General features: G+C 44.4%; 1 protein-coding gene across 1 annotated transcript in view; it reads left to right on the top strand.

The window, feature by feature from the left end:
* The window catches only part of CRISPLD2 (cysteine rich secretory protein LCCL domain containing 2), a 58919-nt gene that overhangs the window by 14769 nt on the left and 16787 nt on the right, over nt 1-27363 (top strand). Inside the window, exons 3-13 of the mRNA XM_061594219.1 lie at nt 8184-8302; nt 12880-13012; nt 13176-13291; nt 14696-14796; nt 16496-16651; nt 18509-18569; nt 19761-19827; nt 21202-21332; nt 22101-22144; nt 24451-24523; nt 25229-25304. Of these exons, the coding sequence (XP_061450203.1) occupies nt 8184-8302; nt 12880-13012; nt 13176-13291; nt 14696-14796; nt 16496-16651; nt 18509-18569; nt 19761-19827; nt 21202-21332; nt 22101-22144; nt 24451-24523; nt 25229-25304 (1077 nt within the window). The remainder of the gene's footprint in view (nt 1-8183; nt 8303-12879; nt 13013-13175; nt 13292-14695; nt 14797-16495; nt 16652-18508; nt 18570-19760; nt 19828-21201; nt 21333-22100; nt 22145-24450; nt 24524-25228; nt 25305-27363) is intronic.

Raw genomic sequence — 27363 nt, forward strand, 5'->3', positions numbered from 1 at the left:
GGGACATCATGGACCTGCCATTTTGGGCAGCATCACTGCTTTGATCGTAACGGATATATTTCTGTCCTTTGGCACGGCCCTTGAGACTAACCTTATTTTGCTCTCATTGAGGCCACATGCCTGTTAACTAATTCCAGGAACAGGGAGGTTTTTTCCCCCTTCCAGTGGTTTCCTGAAGTAAATGCAGATCAGACTGCAGCTACTTGAGTCATTTCAGTTGGAAAGGAACTGTTAGTAGGTCAGGTCAAACCAGGGCTACCATCTGCATAGTTTAATTATTTGCTCAACGTCTCTTGCTATAAGAAGCTTTTCCCAGGGCTCTCTCGCACCCTTGCATGGCCAAGTTATGAAACTCAGGGTGGGGCTATGCACATGAGGGGGGTGGGATATGCAGATGAGGGGTGGGCAGGGCTATGCTTGGTGCTAAAGGTGAATTGGTGAATGAATAAAGGTTAATGAATTCTAGAGGAGGAGGTAAAGGTAGATGGTCTGTGCACATGGACACTTTGATCACAATCCTCTTCCCAGAGGGTCCCTGAATAATAGTGTGTTGTAGCAGATAGAGTGCTGGACTTCAGACAAGTTCAACTGCCTGCTTGGCCATGACATTCACCTTGGTCCCATCCAAATAGCAACTTCCAAAACAGAGATGGGATATCCAGGAAGCATGGACTGTGTCTTGACAACCAGCTTATTTGAATGTTCACCATTTGAATGTGCCGACACGGAAGACACCGAACACAGAAAGCTGCTTTATACCCTGTTAGACCTTCGGCCCATCTCGCTCAATATTCTGTACACTAACTGGTGGTGGCTTTCCGGGATTTCAGGCCAGAGTCTTTCCCAGACCTGCCTGGAGGTGCCGGGGATTGAACCAGGGACCTTCTGCATGCAGAGCAGATGCTCTGCCACTGAGCCATGACCCTTTGTTGCACATCAAAGGCTATACGCTGCCCCTGAGAAGTGCCCCCCTTTCCTCTCTCTCCCATATAATTGAAGGGGCAAGGCAGGTGATACTGATCACCATTCCTCGCACTTTCCTCATGAGAACCAGGGGTGGGGGGAAAATAGCTGAGTTGTGGACAGTTTCCAACCTAGTAGAGGGGGTAAAGGCAGCACTGTTACTTTTTTCAAAAACAGCTTCTTAAAAATTAGATGCAGCAAAGGGGGGGGGATTTCTTTTTAGCTCAGCAGTGTTCCAAGCCATTTATTATTTGTCATCCAGGTTTTGTCAGTGAGAGATGAATTTATAAATCTTTTTGAAGACGTTTCTGCTTGCTGTACGCACACACACACACACACATTCTGAATGTGAATAGGGTGGTCATATAGAATGTGTCCAATTTCCCAGACAACAGTCCTCTATTTGAAGGTGCCCTCTATTGGCAGGGCTGCCAGAGGACAGTCCTTTATCTGAAAGGCCGGTCTGGTCCAAGCCCGGTTTAAAGATAAAGAACCGTAAGAGGGGAGGGCAGGTGGGTCTTGAAGTTGCCCATCAGTAGTTTGCAGTACCTGGACAGCAGACTGAGCATGTACATGGGTCATTTGGCTGCAGTCTGCCTCTCTATGTTGAGATGTCTTCTTTAGCAGAGCTTGGAAAAAGTTACTTTTTTGAACTACAACTCCCATCAGCCCCAGCCAGCATGGCCACTGGATTGGGCTGATAGGAGTTGTAGTTCAAAAAAGTAACTTTTTCCAAGCTCTGTTCTTTAGGGCAAGGGCTGTAGCTCAGTGGTAGAGCATCTGCTTTGCCTGCAGAAGGTCCCAGGTTCAATCCCCTATCTTGAGATCCAGAGGAACCACTGCCAGTCAGTGTAGACAACAGTGGGTTAGAGGGACCAATTGCCCGACTCCATGTAAGGCAGATTCCTAGGTGCCTATGTCCATTTAAATTATTTATTTATTTTTTATCTAATATTTTATTTAAAAGCATTTATAAATGGTTTAATACTTTGTGAAAAAAATCTCTGAGCCGTCTCAGTATAAAAACAAACCATACCATTCAAACAAAAGGAGAACCTAAAACCAATCAAACAGCAGTATACAAAGCATATAAAAACAAAGCAGGAATCCAGGAGATTATAGGGGGTATAAATCGGCATGTGCAAGTGTTATGCGTCTTCTTTCATCCTTTTTTCAATAATATTTTCCCTCTTCCCCCCCCCCGGTGGTCTATAAGTTGCCACCCTAAATATGAAGCCCAAAGTATGGATTGTATCCAATGCTAGTTTTCTTCAGTGTAGACCCATTGAAATCAATGGACCCAAGTTAGTAATGTCCAATAATTTTAATGGATCTAGCCTGAGTAGAACTAACATTGGCTATATCCCTATGTGGCAATACAACAAAAAAATGTGGGATTGTTCATTGTTTGATGATGGAATGCATGCCCACAGTACCAGGCTCATTCTGAGCATCTCTTCCTCAAGGACTAGAAATGCACTCCAAGGAACCCTGCAGAGCTGCTATGGATGGTACTAGGCTGAACCGACAGACGTTCTCTATTGAGGCAAACCACTGGGTCCATCTTACCCAGTACAGTACTGTAGCTTGATCCAGCTCTCCAGAGTTTCAGGCAGGGATCGTTTGCAGACGAGGACTGTAGCTCAGTGGCAGAACATCCGCTTTGCATGCAGAAGGTCCATTTCAATCCCTGGCATCTCCAGGTAGGGCTGGGAGAGACCTCTGCTGGAATCCTGGAAAGCTACCGCCAGTCAGTATATAGAGTGTACTGAGCTAGATGGACCAGAATGGTCTCATGGAGGGATGGAAAGACCTGTCAGTTTCTCCGTTTCTCATTTTTCCAATCTTAAATTCAGTTCTCCACATTTCTGCAGCAATTTGTGATTTTTTTTTTTAAAAAAATCCTCTTGAAAATTCTCCAGCATTTTAGTGCAAAATTCTCCTAATAAACACATTTATTGGCAGCTTTGACTAATGTACACATTTTTGCAAGCCATTTATTATCATATGGTGGATTTTTGCATGTTACCCATATATTCATTATATGCACACTTTCCCCTAACATATGCATTTTTTGTAAACATTGTTTGGTTGGCGAACTGCATCATAAACATCGAATAAGTGTGAATTTTGAAGAATGGCTTTGTTTAGGCCATATTGTTTCAGAAAATACAAATTTGATAGATTTAAGTTGAAATATGAACTGAATTGAAATTCTCGCCCATCCCTAGTCTGGTGCAGTAAAAGGCAACTTCCTGTGTCTCTATTTTTATGGCATGAAATAGCATCATCAAAGAAGAGAAGATGGTAGTGTAGTGATACCATCACATTGATTATCCAACACACTTCTTTTATTCCAAAAAGGTTTACATCAGAGGTGGGAAACCTGTGAGCTTCCAGATGTTGTTAGACTCCAACTCCCATCATTTCTGTTTATTGACCATGATGATTGGGGCTAATGATGACGTCTGGAGGGTCATAGGTTCCCCATTCCTATTTTAAAGGGGAAAAGGGTTGCTGGGATATTAGCATATCTTCCTGGTGGGGATGGAAGGCTCTGTCAATTTTGGTTTTCTCAGTTTCTAATTTTTTTCCAATCTTAAATTCATTTCTCCACATTTCTGCAGTTTTTTAAAAAAATCATCATGAAGATTTTTCAGTTTTTTAGTGCAAATTTCCATTAATAAACACATTTTTGTAGGCAGTTTTGACTAATATATACATTTTTGCAGGCCATTTCTCCTAATATAACATATTTTTGTATTTCATTTTCACAAACATATTAATGTTTATGCACATTTCCTCCCTAATATGTGCATTTTTGTAACCACTGATTTGTTGGCGAACTACATCGCAAAATTTGGATATGAGTGAATTTTGAAGGATGGCTGTGGTTTGGTTCTATTATTGTTTAGGAAAGTGTGAATTTGATAGATTTGTGAACTGAATCAAAGTTATTCCCCCATTCCTACCTCCCTGGGGTGATGGATATGGACTGGATAGCGCTTGACAAGGTCGATACAGTTTGTACGCTGCTTACCTTCCAGTTTAACCTGTGAAAAAGTTACCAAAGTGAGATGTCGTGTGCAGAGTAAATGACTGCCAAATAATCTGTTTCCAACAAAAATAGCAAAGTGTCTCCTAGAACCTGATGAAAAATGTGGTCCGACAACATCTGGAGGGCCACAGGTTCCCCATCCTTGGGTTACATTTCAAATACTTGGCATAGCCCTACTAGAGCCTTGCCAATCAATTAATCAATCAATCCTGAGAATCTTAGCTTTCATTGCAAATAATTAATTAATTAAAAATATATATCTTAGCAATGAGAGCTAAGCTTTTCAGGATGCTAAACTGAGTGTGATGTTTGCGCTGTTCAGCATTCAGTTGCACAAAAGACACAGCGTCCCCCATTGTGTGCAGTGTCCAGCTGCAAATCTCTATTTAGGATCACAGCTTCTGTTACTATTGGGCAGACAGGCCATTCCAAAACCTTGTGAGGGCAGGAATGGCCCTGCTGTTTTCTTTGAAAGTAAACTCAAAGCTGAGCAAGGATGCAGAGCATATTTTCCTTGGCATTTGGGGTCCTTGCAACACAGCCCAGTACTGCTGCAGCAAGAGATGACTCTTCAGGTCACTGTCTGTTTACTTATACAGCATGGTTACTGCTTTGTGTTTGTCTTTTGCTCAGTGTGCTTGTCTCATGTGTTTCCCGCCCCCCCTCTTCTTTTGAGAGCCATGGGGCATATAAAAGAGCCTCACAGACCTTGCAGAAAGGCCAACACTAAATGACTCTCCTGGGACTGGCTCATAATCCGCCTTTCATCAAGTCATATTTACCTAATAGAACTTGGAAATCATAAGCATACACCTTCAGAATACAAATGGAGCTTTGAAGTCCTTTGTTTTTCAACATGATGTGTGGATTCCACACCCCACCCCCACCCCCACCTCCACCTCCACCTGTGCATCCTTGGTGCTTTTTAAGTCCAGGAGTGATGGGATTAGCAGTAGCAAATTATTTTATTTTCTGCACGCTTGTAGCAAAACGGTTCCAGCTGGAGCTGGTGCTAATTTGAGGTTGCAGAACATGTGTTCTTGGCCCACTCCTCACCATACTTTGGCTAGAAAAAGCTACACGGCCCAAGCATGGATGCACTTAAATGACCCAAACACAGCTCAGAGTTGCCAGGAAACCAGGTACGTCTACCTTGCCTTGGCAAGGGCTTGGTTTGAATTTAAATTTAGCAAACAATGTTGCACAGCTCATTAAGTTATATTTTATATGCATTTGAAATCCCTTTTTTTGTTAAAGAAGAAAACAGTCCCAGTAGGGATGGAACAATCTATCAACTTTGCTTCTCATTATTCCAGTCTGAAATTTCGGTAGCAATTTGCTTTTTTTTAAAAAATTCTCATAAACATTCTTCAGCATTTTAGTGCAAATTTCTCCTAACAAAGACATTTTTGTATGCAGCTTTGACAAATGTACACATTTTTGCAAGCAATTTCCCCTAACATGATGCATTTCTTTGTGTTATTTTCAATAATATATTCAATTTTATGCACACTTTCCCCTAGTATATGCATTTTTGTAAACTTTGGTTGGTTGAAGAAATACATTGCAAAATTTGCCTAAGTTCAAATTTTGAAGGATGTCTGTGTTTCAGAGTTCATATTGTCTCAGAAAGTATGAATTTGATAGATTTGGCTTTAAATGGAGACTGCATTGAATTTATTGATTTATTTATTGCATTTATATCCCACCTTTCCTCCAAGGACCTCAAGGTGGCATCCATGGTTCTCCCCCTCCTCATTTAACCCCCACAAGAACCCTGTGAGGTAGGTTAGCTTGAGAAACAGTGACTGGCCCAAGGTCAAGGTCACCCAGTAAGCTTCATGACTGAGTAGGGATTTGAACCCTGATCTCCTACTCCAACACTCTAAGCACTGCACCACATTGGCTCCCATGGTTTCTTCTCTATTCCTAAATCCCAGGAAAACTTAACTCCATGTCATGCCCTGATTAATGCTGTAGCTCAGGGTTTGTTTGTTTTAGCACAGGGGTGGTGAGTCTGTGACCCTCCAGATGTTGTCAGACTCCAACTCCCATCAGTCCCAGCCAGCATGGCCAATAGTCAGGGATTATGGGAGGTGTTGTCTGACGACATCTGGAGGGGCTGCAGGTTCCCCATCATCCCTGTATTAGCATAAAAGTTGATTCCCCCTAAATTAGGCAGTAACCTTACCAAACCTGTAGTCATTAGGACAAATATCTTACAGTCCCTTGAACTATTATTTATCCACGATCAGATCGTTTTTCCTTGAAAAGAGAAATGAATGGCATGCATTTTTGCAAGCAATTTCCCCTAATATAATGCATTTTTGTATGTTATTTTCATGAATGTATGCATGTTTGGCACACCTGCCTTACTGCATTGTTGTATACATATTTTGGCTGAGGCCCTGATATGCAAAATCCACAGATAGTTGTGTTCAATTCATGCAGCGGAGGCTTGTGGCTCCAATGTCAGTGGGACAGTGAATCCACTCCGGGTTTCAGTCCAAAAGTACCTGGGACAGCTTCTTGAAAGTTTGCACTAAAACTAGGTGTGGATTAACTGCCCCACTGACATCAGACATCGCCACTGAGTTCATGTATTGTTTCAGGGACCACAAATTACATAGGATTCACATTAAAATACACACCTAACCAAATCTTTCTCCATTTCCTATTGCCAATCATGCTGTTGCACATCTCTCATTCATTTCCGTCAGGCTTCCTTGCAGAGGAGAACCTGGTGCTGGCTTAGGCTAGAGGGAGAGTTAATAATAATAATAATAAATTTAATTTCTTAAAGAAAGGCGGGGTATAAATGTAATAAATAAATAAATAAATATTATAAACCTAGAATGAAAAAATAAGCAGAGGAACCAGCAGCTTAGAAGCCAGACTTAGTCCTCAGTAAGGGAAGTTGGGATGACTGAAATGCCTCTGTATGTGGGGACTGATGAAGATGGCATCAAAAGAATTCATGAAGGAGAAGCCTATCAATGTCTACTGGCCATGAAAGCTATGCTCCGCCTCCACTGTTAGAGGCAATATGCCTCCGAATACCGGCCTCTTGCAAGCACAACTGGGATGAGTGTTGTAGCACTCAGGTCCTGCTTTTCGGATTCCCATGAGCATCTTGCTGGCCACTGTGAGGACAGGATGCTGGAATGGATAGGCCTTTGGCCAGCAGGATGCTTCTTATGAGCTTCTGTGCCAAATTTTTATCTGCAAACTTTTTCAGAGTGAAATGCCCACTGGGAAGCAGGAGGTAAATCTAATTTGTGTGCCTGTGTGACTGTTTGCAGACATTCTTTTTGTCTGCTGGCTCTCTGGTCCTCTTTTATTCTCCCTCGCTGCATGGTCCTAGCCAATCAGGAATCCCATAGTGAGTGAGATGTTGTCAAAGTGCTACAAAGCCAGTCAGGTTTGACTCCATGGCATCATTGCTGGAAAGAAATGGAGAAGCATTGCTCTCAATGGTGATGGGAAAGCACACGCCTCCTACCATTGCTGAGTACTGGCTGATGCTCTTCTGCCTGGTAACACTGTATTGCAAGGGTGGCTTTATTGTCTGTCATAGTATATGCGGAAAACGGAGAGCATCCATTGCCCAGTCAACATGAGAATGTGTTCACAGTTTACCTGTGTTGCAAAGTGTGGTTTTAGTGCCCATCGCAGTGCACTGTGATACTGGTGCCACAGCATCTGGGCAACACCATCTCTCATGTCACAAGGGGCATCGTCATCTCTCCACCAGAGAAGGCCGGACAACCATAACAGGGATGAGTTGGGGAGTGACAGTCTCCCCAGTGTTCCAGCTCTTTCTGGCCTCTCTGGTGTTCCAGCTGCTAGTGTTGGTCTTACTGTATGACCTGTTGAAACAGCCGTACTTAATAAACTACATAGGATTTCCAATCTGGAAAAGTATTATAAGCACTTCTTCTTCTTCTCCTCCTCCTCCTCCTCCTCCTCCTCCTCCACTGGAATGCAAGGATGCTCTGGAAGATTCCTTTCTGAGCCACACTGGATGTGCTGCTTCCTTGGGATTAACTCTGAGGCTCGGTTGAAATGATGCCACCATCTGTGATCAGTATGTCCTTTTGCTTACTATTTTTGTTACCAACAAGCCCCTAACCAAATGCCTTTCCCTCTTTCTCTCACTTAGAGATGGGACGATGAGTTGGAGAGATCAGCCGAATCCTGGTCCCATGAGTGCATTTGGGATCACGGGCCTGCCAGCCTCCTTATGTCTATTGGTCAAAATCTGGCGGTTCACTGGGGCAGGTAAGAGTTACATGGCCACCAGCATGTCTCTTAAGGAAACCTGGCTGGGATGGGATGTGTTATTTTGAAAGGGTCACTGCTGACAGAAGATTTGTAGCTTGAAAAGTAAGGTCTACAAAGATCTCAAGAAAAAAACCAAAGGCCAAGCAAGGCTGGCCCATTAGGGCGAGTGGAGCATTGCCCCACCAACCTCAATCTGCCCTCAGCCAGCCCCCACCTGCCTGCCTTCTCCTTACATCCAATCCAGGGGGTTACACTGCCTGTCAACTTCCACCTCCTTAAGTCTCAGGGTTGCCGTTGTAGAGCTCAATAGGGAGGAGGATGGGGGCAAAACTAGAATTAGCTGCCACTGCTCTTATTGGTTCTGGCCTAACCTACTGTTTGGGCTCCCTGCCTTCTGCCCCACCAGTCCCAGTGGGCACTAGGCACTACTGCCAAAGGCCCATCTACTCCAGTACCTTGTTTTTCACAGTGTCATCCAGATGCACCTTGGAAAGTCCAATGGCAAGGCATTTTATTTTTAAAATGTATACCCTGCCTTACTTCCAAAAGGAATCTAAGGCAGCTAACATAACAAGAACAGTGCAGTCCTGTACATGTCTATGCAGATGTAAGTCCCACTGAGTTCAATGGGACATATTCCTAGGTAAGTGGGCATAATAATATTGCAAGCCTTAAAGCCACACCCCTATGGCCAATTTACAAGTGTGTGGGGGGAAATCACGGAAAGGCTTATTTGCTGGCAGCAGGTGGCTCCCTGTCAGTTGAATCCACTCTTGGTTTATTTATTTATTAAATTTATATTAAGAACATAAGAACATAAGAAGACCCTGCTGGATCAGGCCAGTGGGCCATCTAGTCCAGCATCCTGTTCTCACAGTGGCCAACCAGGTGCCTGGGGGAAGCCCACAAGCAGGACCCGAGTGCAAGAACACTCTCCCCTCCTGAGGCTTCCGGCAACTGGTTTTCAGAAGCATGCTGCCTCTGACTAGGGTGGCACAGCACAGCCATCATGGCTAGTAGCCATTGATAGCCCTGTCCTCCATGAATTTGTCTAATCTTCTTTTAAAGCCGTCCAAGCTGGTGGCCATTACTGCATCTTGTGGGAGCAAATTCCATAGTTTAACTATGTGCTGAGTAAAGAAGTACTTCCTTTTGTCTGTCCTGAATCTTCCAACATTCAGCTTCTTTGAATGTCCACGAGTTCTCGTATTATGAGAGAGGGAGAAGAACTTTTCTCTATCCACTTTCTCAATGCCATGCATAATTTGATACACTTCTATCATGTCTCCTCTGACCCGCCTTTTCTCTAAACTAAAAAGCCCCCAATGCTGCAACCTTTCCTCATAAGGGAGTCGCTCCATCCCCTTGATCATTCTGGTTGCCCTCTTCTGAACCTTTTCCAACTCTATAATATCCTTTTTGAGATGAGGTGACCAGAACTGTACACACTATTCCAAATGCGGCCGCACCATAGATTTATACAACGGCATTATGATATCGGCTGTTTTATTTTCAATACCTTTCCTAATTATCCCTAGCATGGAAGTTGCCTTTTTCACAGCTGCCGCACACTGGGTCGACATTTTCATCATGCTGTCCACTACAACCCCAAGTTCTCTCTCCTGGTCGGTCACCACCAGTTCAGACCCCATGAGCGTATATGTGAAATTAAGATTTTTTTGCTCCAATATTCATAATTTTACACTTGTTTATACTGAATTGCATTTGCCATTTTTCCGCCCATTCACTCAGTTTGGAGAGGTCTTTTTGGAGCTCTTCGCAATCCCTTTTTGTTTTAACAACCCTGAACAATTTAGTGTCGTCAGCAAACTTGGCCACTTCACTGCTCACTCCTAATTCTAGGTCATTAATGAACAAGTTGAAAAGTACAGGTCCCAATACCGATCCTTGAGGGACTCCACTTTCTACAGCCCTCCATTGGGAGAACTGTCCGTTTATTCCTACTCTCTGCTTTCTGCTTCTTAACCAATTCCTTATCCACAAGAGGACCTCTCCTCTTATTCCATGACTGCTAAGCTTCCTCAGAAGTCTTTGGTGAGGTACCTTGTCAAACGCTTTTTGAAAGTCTAAGTACACTATGTCCACTGGATCACCTCTATCTATATGCTTGTTGACACTCTCAAAGAATTCTAATAGGTTACTGAGACAGGACTTTCCCTTGCAGAAGCCATGCTGGCTCTGCTTTAGCAAGGCTTGTTCTTCTATGTGCTTAGTTAATCTAGCTTTAATAATACTTTCTTAAGTATTCCACCCTTCCTCCCAATAGGAGCCCAGGGCGGCAAACAAAAACACTAAAAACACTCTAAAACACCATAAAAACAGACTTTAAAATAAATTAAAACAAAACATCTTTAAAAACATTTTTAAAAAGCTTTTAAAAAACCTTAAAAAGCAATTCCAACATAGCCACAGACTGGGATAAAGTCTTTACTTACAAGGCTTGTTAAAGAGGATGGTCTTCAGTAGATGCCGAAAAGATAACAGAGATAGCGCCTATCTAATATTTAAGGGGAGGGAATTTCAAATGGTAGGTGCCACTACACTAAAGGTCCACTTCCTGTGTTGTGTGGAATGGACCTCCTGATAAGATGGTATCGGCACAAGGCCCTCACCTGCACAGCATCGCGATCAACTGGGCATATAAGGGGTTAGATGATCTTTCAGGTATCCTGGTCCCAAGCTGTATAAGGCTTTGTTCACCAAAACCACAACCTTGAACTTAGCCCAGTAACTGTTAGGAAAGTTCAGACTAAAACCTGGAACAGATTGCACTGCCCCACTGACAAGGAGCCACCAGTCACCACTGTTTTTTTTCTAAATGCAGGCCTCCTCTCCACACACCCTCCCTATTAATAGAGCATCTGCATATGTGTTGAGCCTCTCTCACCAAACGGAACATTGTTTAGTTTTCCACTGCCTACGGGCCAGTTTGAGATGGACCTCCCTGTCTGTGGTGGCTGATCCACTCAACAAATGTCTTTAAGTGTCTCTAACATGTTGTCTTGGTCTAAATGCATGGATCGTTCACCCTCTAGCGTTGCAGAGCCTTGAAGGTAGCTATTGATGGCATACACATTTTCCATGTGCTAAGTGTTTTGTTTTGTTTTTGAAATGTTACTCCTCACTGCATGGATTTCCTGCATAAGGAAGACAGTCTTGGTGGTGATGGGGGCAGGGAGATGATCCAAACAGCCTGAAAGATGCAGCTTCTCAGTAGCAAGACAGAAGCCAAGGCAGAGTCTTCTGCAGCCTACAGAAATCCATATTTAGCTACTGAACACAATGTCCAAGCAGCAAAGCTTCTTAATCCTTGCTGTCAACCACTCTAGTGCCTGACTCTTTCCCCCCCACTTTGCTTCATTCCCTGATTACGAGCACAAATGAGGGTTAAGAGGGAATGTACTTTACATAGTCCTGCTTGAAAGTTTCATGCTAACACTGCAGACAGGGTAAGAACTCATGCTTGTTGATCCAGCTGAATGTTTTTGCCAGCTTTTAAGTTGAAGAACTGGCTGCTGTGCTGACTGGAGTTTGGGCTGAACTCCAGTCCCCATTTTCAGTTCAGGGCTTATAGCTTCCACATCACACAGCCTAATGATGAATTTTTTGGGTTTTTTTTTTTAACACCTGCAGGCTGGCAAAAAGGGAGCTTCTTGAGTTTGCGCAGAGTAGGAGTGAAAAGGTCTGTCACTTTCTGTCCCCTCTGAAATTCTCAGTCTGAAATTCGGTCCTCCACATTTTTGCAGCAATGTCTTCCCCACATCTGTCTTAATGCCTAAAATGAGATCATGCCAGGACCCCCACCAATCTGAAACTTATACCCTTTGACCTACATTCTCTTCCCAGAGACCTGGCTATGTGGGGAGAAGATTGCAAGTCCTTAACAGTTATAGTGGCTATATGCTATCTCCAAGATGGGAGGCATCTGGGTCGGCCGCTGTGAGGAACAGATTGCTGAAGCAGATGGCTGATTTAGCATTGTTTGATCATCTTAGAACCTTGCAATTGGACATGTCTCTCATGATATTACTGTGGCAGTATCACTCTTGATTCTACCTGGCTGTTAAAAACTAACCATTGTTCCAGCTCTCCCAACCAGCCCCCCCATACCTTTCTGGAGTCAGTCCAGCGCTCATCTTTCCCTCCCAGAAAAGTGGCATATAAATGACCTTGTGGATAAATTCCTGATTCATCTTCTGCAAGATGGGAAGCAGAATACTAGATTAGATCAGCTTTGGTCTGATAGAGCAGGACTTCGGTTGTGTCTAGTTGGCAGAGCAGTGAAAGGCACTCTGGCTATGTGCACACTACGCATTTAAAGCACATTTGGAGAATCTGGCTTCTCCCAAAGAATCCCGGGAACTGTATTTGACCCCTCACAGAGCTACAATTTGCAGGACCCTTAACAAATGACAGTTCCCAGGATTCCTCATATGCTTTAAATGTATGGTGTGTACACAGCCTCTGCCATAAATAAAGGCCTTCTTTTCACTGTTATCTTTTCTGCCTACATTATTCTCTGTCGAACAGGTCCATGTCTCTCTTTTTCGTAGGTATCGCTCTCCAGCTTTCCACGTCCAGTCTTGGTACGATGAGGTGAAAGATTATACGTATCCTTATCCCCATGAATGTGACCCCTGGTGTCCAGACAGATGCTCAGGAGCGATGTGCACGCACTACACGCAGGTAAGGGAACGGAAAGGAACGTCAAGCACTAGCGTTGGACACTGAAGCATCTTGCACCAAGTCTGCCAGATGGGGGCAGATGGGAAAAGATTAACATGTGTGCATGCGCGCAAGGGAACCAATCCAGCACAGTGAGCACTGACACTCTTATTCCCCTTTCCAGATAGTCTGGGCCACAACAAATAAGGTTGGCTGCGCCGTGAATGTCTGCAAGAGGATGGATGTCTGGGGCCAGATCTGGGAGAATGCCGTCTACCTGGTCTGCAACTACTCTCCCAAGTAAGGATGCAAGACAAAATCTGTGCAGTCTTGTGTGTCTTTGTCGTCTCATTTGGTGTCGACTGGAGCAGGGATTTCCTTCTGTCTTTCTAGGTCGTGATGAGTACTGTGGGTGAAATAGGCCATGGCTCCAGGCAGTGCCATTGCTAGGGACATAGAAGACAGAGAATTCTTACCAAATGTAATGTTATACATGTATGTCTGAACCTCCAATGCATGTTTACCACCAGAGATCTAAATGCACCCCCCCCCAGAGCATAGTGGAACCTTTTAATGAAATTAAAATTGCTCTAATATGATGATCCCACCCATAATAACCCAACAAGACACACGCATATACAACCCCAGGGGTACAGATCCCTGTCGAACATCAGGCTGGGTTGAGGGAATGCTGTCAGTTTTGGACCCCACCAGTGCTTCATAGGAACACAGGCCGCTGCCATAGACCATTGGTCCATCTATTGTCTACAATGACTAGAAGCAGCTCTCTGAGGTTTCAGGCAGGAGTCTCTCCAAGCTCAAACTTGAGATGCCGGGGAATGAACTAGGACCTTTGATATGCAAAGCAGATGCTCTATGGCCTGAGCTACAGCCCTTCCCTCACTTGAACTCCAGATTCCTTAATCTGAACCCTGAACAGGCCTACTGTTGTGGCTTTGTTTGTACCAAGAGGGCAGCATCTGCTCCTTGGGAGTGTTTTGACAAGAAGCAATGTTCCTGACAGGCTTGGGTCAAAACTAGGCCCTTCCTCTCTCTCTTGAAGACAAATTTGGTGCTGAGCGATTTCTGCCCATTAAGGATGATGGGTTCAGCATGTGGAAAGCACTGTGTGAGGCTAATATTCCCAGACATTGGCAAATTGTCTGGCGTACACATCGCAGCTAATTATTTTTGATCTCTTGGAAGACTCTTTGGAAGCTTTCCAAACTGGAAAATGGAACATGTTCCTGAGCGGGAAGGACCTGAACATCCATGCTCAGTTTCTCCAGCCCACCTGAATGGCTTTGTGAGGGAAAAGACAGAGGCAGCCTTGACTAGCAGCTTTGTGGGACAAGCGTGAGGGGGGCAGTGGCAAAAGCCAGTCAGTGACTGGCTGGCTGTGAGGTATATATAAAGGAAGCTTCACTTCTGCATGCTGCCAAGTTATCGCTAGAGTGCTGGGGAACTATACATTGGTGGAAAGAGTCATATTTCCCCATATTTACAGTAATCTGTCAAAGTGTAAGTACAGTAGGGACATTCAGTTTTTTTCACAGCTCTGCAGTGCTTAGAGGCCTCTGGAGGGTACAGATCCAGGCATCAGGCCTAGAACAGTCCAGTGAAGCCTCTGTGTAAGTTATGTGTTGAAGAGAGGATATTTGAGAAGGGAAAATGAGGAACTTTCTGTTTTTGCACGCTTTTCAGAGGCAACTGGATTGGAGAAGCCCCTTATAAAAATGGCAGGCCGTGTTCTGAATGCCCACCTAGCTATGGAGGAGGCTGCCAGAATAATCTCTGTTACAAAGGTAGGCAATCAAGCAGTTTGCAAGCTTTGCCCAGGACTTCTTGTTCCTGACCACGGATGACTTCTATGGTCCAGTGATCGCTGTTTTTCAGGGGCAGTCTTTAGAGGGTGGCCACTTGTGCATCGCCCTCCAAAAAGGGACAAGATGGTAATGAAATTTGCATATCCTGATTTGTACGCATAGATGCAAATGTATAAATAATCACCACAATGTGGATAGATGTACCAATACATCTTCCCCTAGTGGGAAGGCTGTAACCAAGGGACCAGTCTACCTGCTCAGGTTGCTGTCTGGGTGCTCCCCGTTGATGAGTAACTTCAAGGCCCACCTGCTCTCCCTTCGTAGGGTTCCTTGGGTGGGATCTGATGTAGCGCTAACTCCCTTGCTTTGTAGGTGCAAGGATTTCCGCTTCCACAATGCCCTCTAATGCTGTTCTAGGGGTTCCCCAACCGTCTGGAGCAGATTTGGGGAGTTTGTGGGGCACGCATAGGGAGAGAAGAGGAGGGGAAAGTTCCATTACGCAAGCAGTAATCCTTGTACTGATGGAAAGAGGGAGTTAGTGCTACATCGGATTCCACCCAAGGAATCCTTGTGGTGAAGGAATGAGGGATTTGGATACCGTATCTTTATAAACTGGACAGTTGGGCCGTAATAGGACACCTGGCCAATGCATCGCCTCCATGCCCCACCCCACATTACCATACGAGGTCTTGTCGTGCGATCAGCATGGTCAGTTATCATCTGCAGCTCTTATTGAATGTAACAGCTGTTCATGCAGCGCATGGATGAGGGCCCTGTGGCCCTCTAGATGCTGTTGGGCTACATGTTCCATCATCCCTGACCAACCAGCCTTGCTGGCTGAGGTTGACAGGAGCCAGAGTCCAACAACAGCTGTCCTCTTACAGCCCTGCAGATAGAGGACTGCCCTCTGTAAAGTAAGACACATTCAAGATGGTCACCCAAAGTCCCAAGCGAAGCAATCAAGGCTACTGGAGTATTCTACAAGGAAATGGTTAGCTGTGTTCACAGCTAGCATCCGTGATAGCTAAATAAAGCCTCCATGCTCAGAGGCAGTCTACCTTTGAGTACTAGGCACTGTGAAGACAAAGAACCAGGGCCATTGCTGCCCTGCCCTGTTACAGGGCCTCATTCCTTTCTGGGCAAGCTTCTGGGGGCCACATGCCAGTGGTGAGTGGAGTCAGAGGCAAAAGTGGGCACAGAGAGCTTTCCACTCCTCTCCATCTTCCCTCCAGAAAGTTCAAGGGCATAGTCCAGGCAGGCCTAAACATTCATGGAGTGGGCAAAGTCAGGACCGGTAGGGGATGTTCCCTTGGGGAGGGAGTATGACCTGGGGGACATCTCAAGGGCCAGAGAAAGAGGCCAGGAGAGCTGCATTTGGCTCCCAGACCCCAGATCCCATACCCTTGGGCTAGATTAATCCCATCTAGCATAGTAAGTCTTGTATTTGTACAGGTCTTGTTTGTTACTGCAAACTCAATATGAGAACGGCCCACTTTCCAGGCTATTTACTTTGCATTTTAAGCTTTCAATTAGAAGGGAACTTCTGTGCAATGTGGCCAAATCTCCCTAAGTAAATTCAAGGGATGCTCCACGCACTCCATGGCTTGTGCTCTGTGCCACTGACCTTAAACATTAACAAGCTGCTCTTTTTTTGTAACCCGCTGGGGAAAAAAAATAGATTATGGTTATGTCCAAAAGCCCGAGAGAGAGGAGACGAACGAAGTGGAGACGCCCCAGGTGTTGGAGAACAAAGACGTCTGGGTGCCAGAGAAGGTGAAACCACAACCCATGAACCCCGTGATGGAAAAGACGCCCCCCACTGCGACTTATATGAGTAAGAGAGTATCACCATCTCCCTCTCCCCAGTTTCAAGATGCTTTTGATTTAATAAAAAAAAAATCTGCACGGGATTCTTCGACTTCTGTGGCTGTCTGCATATATTATGGCAAATAACAAGGGTATATAGTCAGGCCAGGGATGGGGGAGAAATCTGACTCGGTCTGCATTTCAGGTGAAACCACCTAATTCACACTTTCCAAAACGATACACCAACTGAAACACAGCCACCGTTTGAAATGTGCACTTCTCTGAATTTTGCAGTGCAGTTCTCTAGCCAAGTAATATGTCAAAAATGCACATACTAGGGTAGAGTGTGCATATAAATGCATATATTAGTTAAAATAATATAAAATGCATGATATCGGGAAATTGCTTTGCAAAAATGTGCATATAGGGAGAAATCTGCACTAAAATGTGTCCAAATGCATATACTAGGGTCAAGTGTGCATAAAAAGGCATATATTTGTGAAAATAACAAAAATGCATGACATCAGAAGATTTATGTAACTTTGAACAGGGTGGTTCACGACAGATGCTCTTGGAGGTCACTGATTCATAGGGTCGCCATAAGTTGTAGTCGACTTGGAGGCACATAACAACAACAAAAAATTGACAACGAACACATTGAACTTGTCAAGGATTATCAATACCTTGGCACAGTCATTAACCAAAATGGAGACAATAGTCAAGAAATCAGAAGAAGGCTAGGACTGGGGAGGGCAGCTGTGAGAGAACTAGAAAAGGTCCTCAAATGCCAAGATGTATCACTGAACACTCAAGTCAGGATCATTCAGACCATGGTATTCCCGATCTCTATGTATGGATGTGAAAGTTGGACACTGAAAAAAAAGGATAAGAGAAAAATCAACTCATTTGAAATGTGGTGTTTGAGGAGAGCTGTGCAGGTACCATGGACTGAGAAAAAGACCAATAATTGGGTGTTAGAATGAATTAAACCAGAACTATCTAGAAGCTAAAATGGTGAAACTGAGGTTATCATAGTTTGGAGACATAATGAGAAGACATGATTCACTAGAAAAGGCAATAATGCTGGGAAAAACAGAAGGAAGTAAAAAAAGAGGAAGGCCAAACAAGAGATGGATTGATTCCATAAAGAAAGCCACATACCTGAACTTACAAGGTCTGAACAGGGTAGTTCATGACAGATGCTATTGGAGGTCGCCATAAGTCGTAATTGACTTGAAGGCACATAACAACAACAACAACAACAGATGGGCCAATGTTCTGACTAAGTATAAGGCAGCTTCCTATGTTCCTATGATTTGTGTTTGAAAGTGACAACAAAATGACACACACACACACCAAATTATACATCTGACATTAAGAAAGCTGGGGGGAGAGGTGGTATCTTGAGTAGATTTTTGTGTGGAAGGATTTTGAGCTCAGTTCAGGCTAGGTACTCGAATTACAAATTTCTCAGCTAAGAATTCTTTAATTCTAAGCATATATGCTGTGCAGCTGGATACTAGGCTAATATATAGTCTGATTTTGGTATCAGGCAACTTTTCCATATTTAAATTGCATAAACCTGAACACTGGAGAAAGAATAGCATCAAATAAGCTTCTTCTTCTTTTTAAGTGAGCACCTCAAAGTATCTAGACCTGGGGTGAGTAACCTGTGGCTCTCCAGATGTTGCTGGACTCTCTCCCATCAGCCCCAGAAGCCAGTATGGCCAATAGTCAAGGATGATGGAAACTGTAGTCTAGCATCATCTGGAGGGGTCCAGTTTCCCCAGCCCTCTTTTAGACCTTATGGTTAAGTGTGATCTTATGCATGTGTGTTACAGTACCTTCCCCACTCACGGTTTCATACTTTCTCATATTTTTGTAGCACAAGTGATCAAATGTGACACCAAAATGAGGGATAAATGCAAAGGATCGACATGCAACAGGTACTCTCTCTCTCTCTCTCTCTCTCTCTCTCCTTGCTTGTCTTGTTGGGAAAACAGAGGCCTCAGTCTTGGACAATGGTGAAACGTATTTCCCTAAAGCAAGAGTGTTGTGTTCTCTTCGTTTGTGACCCAAATCCAATGGCTGTGTAGAAGCCCCCTTGTCCATCGCCAAGCCAGCTTTCAGAGCCCGTTTGTGTAAATGGTGCAGCCACGTTTGGCTGAGAGGAAGGGGCTCCAGTTAATTTCATGCTCCAGACGGCCAGCGCCTGCAATATAACTCACAGTCCCCCCCCCCCCTTTTGAAAGCCCAGCAGTGTTCAGCTAATGTTGGCACTGACCTTTCGGCAGCCTAGCTCTGGCAATGTTTACTTAACTCAGCTGGACCATCAATTTCCTCCACCCATCAAGCCTGCGTGTGATAGTTTTAGTTTAAGTACAGTACAGTTTATCGCTTTGGGGTGGAGGCAGGAGGCGGCAGGAGGACGCGAAGCAAGCCAAACCCAAGCCAAACATTGGCCTGGTTCTCTAAGAGAGGGCTGTTGGAAAATGTAGAACGGGGGTGGTGCGGGTTTTTTTTCATCGCTATGTTGCTTTTTTGTTTGTTTCTCATTAAAAATGTGGGTAGTTTAAATGAGGTTAGCAAGTCGACATTCTGTTGAGAAAGCTTGCAAATTCCCTTTGTTTTTATTTTTTGGGCCTGACTTGATGATCTAACTTGGTGGTTTTCCAGTTTTTTTCCTTAACCTTCATAGGCGTTGTCCATGCCAGTCAGTTCTCAATACCGAAAGTTAAAAGGGTTCAAGAGTGGACTCATGATCCAATCTGGGCTATGATCCTCTTGGCTCAGATCAGGGGAGTCCCCTTTGGAATCTGAGCTCTGCCAATTACTCCTTCATCCCTAATCAAGACCCATAAGTCAAGGATGATAATTGGTGCATGTCCAGACCAAATTTGAGTTGCACCTATGCCATTGCCCCATTTTTTGGGGGGGGGTATTTGTTTTGGGTTCAGAGAAGGAGAAAAAAACAAAGAGAGAAAGGATAAGACACAGGAGAAAAAAAGAGAGAGAAAAGTAAGTTAGAATGCATGATAAAAATAAAAGTGGGCTCTGTGCTTCAGGCTGGAGTGAAAGGTAGCTGCAAAAAGCTTGAAGACTACTGCATAACTAACTATACCTCTTTCTTTGACTAGATACCTGTGTCCTGCTGGTTGCTTGAACAATAAGGCTAAAGTGTTTGGAACTTTCAACTATGAGAGTGTAAGTTAAAAAAAAACCTGTTTCAAACAGAGAGACATTTGCAAATCCTAGAAAATGGAGGGTTATGATCTGCCTTAGCAACCTGTGCTGACAGAACCACCAGGCATATTCACCCTGGATGAAATCCAAGCACACAATCACAGCCTTGTGTTCTGTGTTGGCGGCTTTCCATTCAGTTTAATAGGGCTACTCCATCATCGTATAGTTACCACCCAGTATTTAATTCATTCTGACCAGGAAAAACTCTGTTAGGTCTAGTGATCAGTCCTGGGGTATCTGAAGAATTAGGGAGCTCCAGATTCTGCTGAAGCTCCAGATTCTGCTAGATGTCATCCATCACTAGGTAGGTCTTGCCCTGGTTCTGGACATTAGCAGACAGGTTCCATTCTAGCCCCACCCCTGATTTGTCACATTCCTCTTGGCTCCGCCTCTATCTTCAAACCTGCTCATTTATTTAGGAAATGTATGAGCCACAGCCTTCAACATAAACTTCCAGGGCGATGTAAAATTAAATGGAAAACATACAATCAAAAAATCAATTATAAAAACAAAGCACAGAAACAGCAGCATCCATCTAATAAATGAGGCTGAACTATAAAACAGCAAATTAAAATCAAGCTCTCATGCCACCCACTACAGTCCAGGGAACACCTGTATTGGTTCCAGTCCTGTTCCCATCCGTGAGGCTGGTGTGTGTGTGTGTGAGTATTTTGGAAATCAAGGTTGGCAACTCTAGATTACATGTTGTGAATTGCAGGCTACGCATGGCAAATGCCGCTAGATCAGCGGTCAACACCTTTTCTGGGCCACTGGGCATCATTCTCTAGAACTTTGAGACAGTGCTGTGGGTGCCAGTCACAAAATGGCTGCTGTAGGGGCATGGCATAACACAAAATGGCTGCCGCGTCTAAAAGACCAGAAAATGAGACAGGGCCGCAAAACGGCGCAGGAATGCCCCTCCCCATCATAAAAAGGCGCTTTCACCAGTCACCACCATACTTGCTCACAGCAAGAAGCTCTTTCAGCCTCTTCTCTGTTAAGGGAGAGTGGGCGTCCAGTCCTGGTTTCCAATGAAATGTGAGTATGTTTAAGGGGGCATGTTCAATGTAGGAGAGGCCAAGGCAGTGCAAATAAGAACTAAGCAGGAAAAGTGAGCAGTCTCCCATACACTACAGATCTTTGAGGGAATATTTACTGAGACCTTTTGTGGGTGTCATAGGGGGTACTTGCAGGCACATTGGAACCCCTGGGCACAGTACTGATGACCTCTGCACTGGATTAACACACTGCTAACAAAAATAAAGATATTCATTGGCTTGGAACAGTCTTACAAATAACTCTATTAAACTTCCTTTTTTTTTAAATTCCTTGCAGTCATCCAGTATATGTCGGGCTGCCATTCATTCTGGGGTGCTGGATAACAGAGGAGGCCTGGTAGATATCACCAGGAAGGGGAGATCAGACTTCTTCGTGAAGTCTCCAAGAAACGGCATTGAATCGTTAAGGTAATTAACTGGGAAAATAACCTGAGCTGAAATGGTCCTGTTGTTGGGTTTTGTGAGATGAGATTTCAACTTTAGCCTGCTACATCCACCAGTTGGTTTCCACCTTTACAGACTCTGTAATCAAGGGCATAAGAAAGGAAGAAAAGCACTGATGGATCAGACCAAACGCCCATCTAGGCCTGTATCATATTTCCTTTCAATGACCAGCTAGATGCCTCTGGGAAGCCCACATGCAGGGCTTAAAATAAGTATACCTCCCCTTAGTCTATCCCCCATGGATAGGTATTTGGAGGTATGTAGCCTCTGAATGTGGAGGTTCTGTAAAGGTCTCATGGCTAATGGCCATTGATACCCTTATCCTCTATGAATCTGTCTCCCCACCCCTTTAAAGCTATCCAATGTCACATCCGCACTAATGATGGGATTCTTTAGCCCGTGCCACTTCAAAAGCTAATTTGAACTAATAGGCAATATTGATTTGAGTTCATTCTTTGTCTGTTATCCGCTGCTTTTACCTGTTCAATTTTCTTCTATCAGTTCAAAGGAAATATTGATAAAGGAAAGGAACGTGGCTTTGCCACCTCCACCCCGCTGTAACTGGTCAGTTTTCATGCTAGCAAGCAGCGACCATCTGTTTTCCTTTGCAAAGGAAAGGTGGAAAGCAGCTTCCACTGCCCCCCCCATCCTCCTTCTCATTTGATTTTTGAATGCCTATCTTTTATTTTGAAATAGCCAACTGACAATGTTTTGTGTGTGTTTATTTCACAGTAAATTCAAACCTTCCAATTCTTTTGTTGTTTCGAAAGTCGCAGGTAAGTTTTGCAAACATCACTTCTTTTAGGGGAAGGGAGACTCTCATCTCCTCGGCCCTTTCTTTCTTCTGATTGTATCTGGCTCAGTCGTCTGTAAAATGGGATTAAGAGTGACCTGCTTTGCAGAGGGGTTGTAAACATAGGCAACAACTATGTAAGTTAAAATTGTTGTCTGGGTGAAATAATGATAATGCTCACCACTGTACCTCAGACTACAACTTGCCAAGTACCTAGCAAAACTAAATATTCCTAGATATCGGACACCATTTTCAATGGCTAGGTCCAATGCTTTGCCTTTAGCAGTTATGGAAGGATAATTTACCAGGCTACCTTGGCATTTGAGAGTTAAAGTGAAAGTGGTTCAGTTAAAACATGGGCCCATGTTCTTCTATATTGTAATTTTTATAGGGGTATAAGAGCCGGCTTTATCTCCCCAACGCTTTCATTACACCAGGGGAACTCAGATTAATTTTATGTTTTAATTTTAATGGCATTCTCCGACCCTCTAAAATTACAGAAAATATAGCCATGTTCCTTGCTGTAGCCATCAAAAGTGGACACAATTGTTAAAGGGGAGATGTGTTCTGAGTCAAAGTTGTCAGTATTTGTACATTAGTTTTGTTTGTGGATCTCTGAAAGTATGTTTGTTTTCTTTGTCGGCTGGGGTTATCTTAATCCTACACAATATCTGATGTTTACAGTCTGTAGGACAAAATAAACTAAAATGATGATGATGATAATAAAAAACATCCCCAGTTGAATAAAAAAGTCTTTGATAAAAAAGTAAAGAGAGTTGCTTTCTTAAATTTATTAAATTTATATCCCACCCTTCCTCCCAAAGGAGCCCATTTAAAAAATAAAAATAAAATCTCATTTTCAATTAGAACTGAAATGATCTCTTCCTGTTGGATTCTTCTCTCCCCTTCTGTCCCAACCATTACAACGTCTCTTTCATGTGCTTGTAAAAACAATCTTCATAATTGCAACAAGAGTAAAGCATGAAATTTAACACAGCTTTTTTCTTCCGTGTGTACCAGACCTCTGTTTGCCTAAATAAAGGCATTAGAAAGTAAAAACAGGGACTTTTCAAAAGCGATGCCATCAAAAGCCTTTTAAAGTTAGGATGTCTTAAAACTTGCCAGGAACAGCCTGGGGACTGGAAAGGACAGTTACAGAGAAGAATGAGGTCTCTTCAAACAGCCTTGGATCTCCCTTCTCCTTTTAAACAAAGAAATCTTTTTTGCAATTTAGCTGATTTCCAGGATAAAGATTGACAAAATGCATCTTTTGTGCAAAATTGTTTGAAGAGAAGGGACCTTGCTTCTTGGAATAAATGTGCAGGGCTGACATCAGCTGCTCACTGGACCAGAGTCCCCTTGCAGCTCCTGCCGCTCGTACCTTCCCTGGGCAGCCCCTTAATTCACCCTCCAATCTCCAAGGAGCACTAGGTATCTAGATTTAGCCATCCTATATATTTCCCACAATGCTCCTGACCTAGTGTCACTCTGAGGTATCATGGGAAATGTTGTGGCTAGACTCATCTGGTCAGAACACTGCCACAGCAGCCAAGGTAGGCCAGCTGACCGAGGGAGTCCCATCAGAGTACGCTCACTAGTACTCCCTTACAAGGAACCAGTAGGAGGCAATGGGGTGGCAGGGAGTGTTTCAGTTTGCACTGTGCAAACGCCTAGTTCCTGATTGGCTAGCAGCTTCTAATGTGGTGACATCAGAGAACTGAAGAATCCTGTGAACTGTAGTTTATCCCTCACAGAGCAACAGTTCCCAGCATCCTTAACAAACTACAGTTCTCAGGATTCTTTGGAGGAAGCTGTGTACTTTAAGAACATAAGAAGAGTCTGCTAGATCAGGCCAGTGGCTCATCTAGTCAGGAATCCTGTTCTTACAGCGGCCAACCAGATGCCCACTATGGGTAGCCCACAAGCAGGACCTGAGTGCAACAGCACTGTCCCCCTCCTGTGGCTTCCAGTGACTGGTATTCAGAAACATGCTGCCTCCAACTGTGGAGGCACAGCATAGCCATCATGGCTGGTAACTGCTGATAGCCTTATCCTCCATGCCTTGTATGATGTGTATGTTGCCCTTGTTGCCTTCTAACAGTTCCTGGTAAGGAGATATTTTCCACTCACCTCGATCACTCTGTAGCAGCACCAGAAAATACTTTGCCCAGGGACAACTCTGGAACTGGCCCTGTGGGTGTGAAATGCGTGTGTGAATGAGAAGTCTGTTTCAAGTGTTTCCTTACATCCCACAGATCTCAAGGGTCAACTTTATATTTCTTTCCACAGTGCAGACTCTGGATTGTTACACCACGGTAGCAGAGATTTGTCCGTTCAAGAAGCCAGCCACCCATTGCCCAAGGTAAATGCCGGGGTTATATAATGGGCATAAGTTGCACAGGACTTCTCCTGTATGAGCAACGAAAAGGAATTGTGAAAGATCAAAGAATGCTGGACAATCCACAGCAAACAGCAGTGGCTGGTGAGATGGTTCTCTGGTGGGAACAATCAGCTATCCCATCTGTTGGACAACTGAGAGGGGGAAACTGCAGATGCACAGTTCCTGATTGGCTAGCAGCTCCCAATGTGGTGACAGCAGTGGCTGCTAGCCAGTCAGCCACCACAGTGCTTGCAAGGTGCTGACTGAGCCACCCTAGTCCCCTTGTTGCCTCTCACCAGTCACTGGTAAGGGTGCATTTTCCCCTCCCCATGACCACTCTGGAGAAACAGATTCCTGACTGTTATTGATTCCCATCAGCAAATGCCTTCACCAGCTGACACTGACTCTTGGTCTGATCCAGCAAGGCTGTTCAAATACTTATGTGCCAGGCAAAACTTGCAAGATTGGGGCAGGGGGAGACAGAATCCTGCATGCAAAACTCCTTGGTGTAAGACAGGGTAGCAAAGATGATATCCTCCGGATGTTGTTGGACTGCACCTCCCATTGTCTCTGATTATTGGCCATGCTAGCTGGGGCTGATGGGAGCTGGAGTCCAGCAACATCTGGAGGACACCATGTTGGTCCTGCCGTGGTGCAAGGTGCTCATCTCAGTGCATTGCCTTTCAGGTCTTACTGTCCAGCTTACTGCAAAGATGAGCCATCCTACTGGGCGCCAGTGTACGGCACAAATGTCTATGCGGATGTGAGTAATCCTCTTTTCTTCCTGCTTGGCAAAATGGGTTACATGGAAACGATGGAATGGCTGCAGCATTTACCCCCAATTGTTTTATGAATGACAGGAGGATGCATTTTCTGCAGATTGTGCGAAGAGTCTGGCTGCAAGTGACACACATCACATCAGAGGTTTAAGCCAGGCTCTGAGGGCTGGTTCACATGGTGACTTACTGTGAGATTGGTGCTACTTGCATCCCCATTTAATTTGCATGGTTCACATAACGTTGCTGGCAATCAGCAGCTATCACACAGTTTTCCCAATCCAATCAACCCAATCCAATTCTAATGCAAAAAGGAAAGGAAAAACCTTCTCAGCTGTGCTACTCTCCTCCATGTAGGCACTTTGCCTCAATGTTTTTTTTAGCAGGCTCTGTTATGCCTCATTGCCAGCTCCCTCTCTGGCACCTGCAAAAGATGCGGCAGCTGCTGCCTACTTTGCCTTTCACTCACTCCCCCCTTTATTTAGTTTCATACAGTTTATTGTCAATTGCACGCCCACCCTCTCCCAGCTTCAGCTGAGAGGTGTGCAATTGACAAGAAAGAATGAAACTGACAAAAAAACTCCCTTTCTCCATTAGCGATATGATACTCCAGAGGGAGTAAACATGTAAAATTAGGGGCGGGGCCACAAGGAAACAGTGATACTAAACCTTTCCAGAGGAATGCCTACTTGTGTGAAAGGAAAACTGGGGATTTGAAGGTAGGAAGTGTGAACCTTGCAAATCTATCGCGATGGCAAAAGCTACGTCTTTACTGCGAAGTTTAGCTCCCGTGTGAATGAGCCCTGACACTGAGGATTCCAAAGGCTGTCCTGGAGACAGGCAGGGAAAGCTGGAGAGGATGGCTGTTCCCATCCATTGTTAATCTGTGCTTGATCACATTTCTGGGCTCCTTGGGCTCCTTCTGGGAGGAAGGGTGGGATATAAATTTAATAAGTAAATAATAAATAAATTCTCCTTTAGCAGCACATTGTCCCTGCTCCTCCCCATTCCAAGTCCTACGGCAGGAATCGCCAACCTTTTTGGAACAGAGGGCACACTTCAAATTTTGAGAGTGCTGGGGGCACCAGTCCCAAAATGGCTGCCATGGGAGGCATGGCATAGTGGTGAAACTTTTCCCATAACTGTATTTCCATACTAGAAAAGGCTTGACCAGGCATACAACTATTAAAGGCACAAGAACCCTGTTTTTCCTCAATCCTAAACCAAAACCAAAGCTGCCAAACGACTCACTTATCAATCACAGCTCTGACTTCACTCATTGGCTAACAACACTGACAGGCAGAAAAAGCCAGGCTGGCTCATTTCACATACATCACTTTGAAGAGTACATGCACATTTTGCTGAAGGCCTTTATGGGTGCTGTGGTGTCCGCAGGTGATGATTTGGTGACCCTTGCCCTAAGGAAACTTAGCCGCTTAAGAGATTGTGAAGGAGCCTCTGGACACAAGCAGAGAGAGCTGGAGGAGACTGTAGAGTTTCTAGCGGCCTTTCTCCATCCATTATTCATTTGTGCTTAACTTATTTCTTCTGTGGTGCCTAATTGCCCCTGATCCTCCCCCTCCCAGCCTTTTGGGACAACTAGCTACCAAATAGCAGCAGCGAGTGTAGCAGGGTAGAGCTGCGAAACTTACCATCCAACACCAGCATCCATGTAGCTTACTTGGATGGGGCTGGTCTGGGCCAGAGTGTTGGCCAGTGGTGGCTGGTGGCTCCATGTCAGTGGGGCAGTGGAATCCAAAAGTTCAGACTAAACCCCGGAGTGGATTCCACTGCCCCACTGACATGGAGCTACCAGCCGCCACTGGGTAAGTGAATACACAGAGTAGAGCAGCCATGGGGGAACAAGATGGATAACATGTCTGTGTCATTTCACTTACCATAACTGCCCTATGCAGGCCTAGGGGGGTCTGGATTAACACCAATGTGCTTTTCATGTCATAAATGTGACGTGTAGGTAGGCTTGTACCTTTATACTAGGCGATTTTGTAGTTCAGTGTGGTTCACTTCACTTTTGGAAACCAACAG

Source organism: Rhineura floridana, chromosome 13 (genome assembly GCF_030035675.1).
Source record: "Rhineura floridana isolate rRhiFlo1 chromosome 13, rRhiFlo1.hap2, whole genome shotgun sequence".
Lineage (NCBI taxonomy): Eukaryota > Metazoa > Chordata > Lepidosauria > Squamata > Rhineuridae > Rhineura > Rhineura floridana.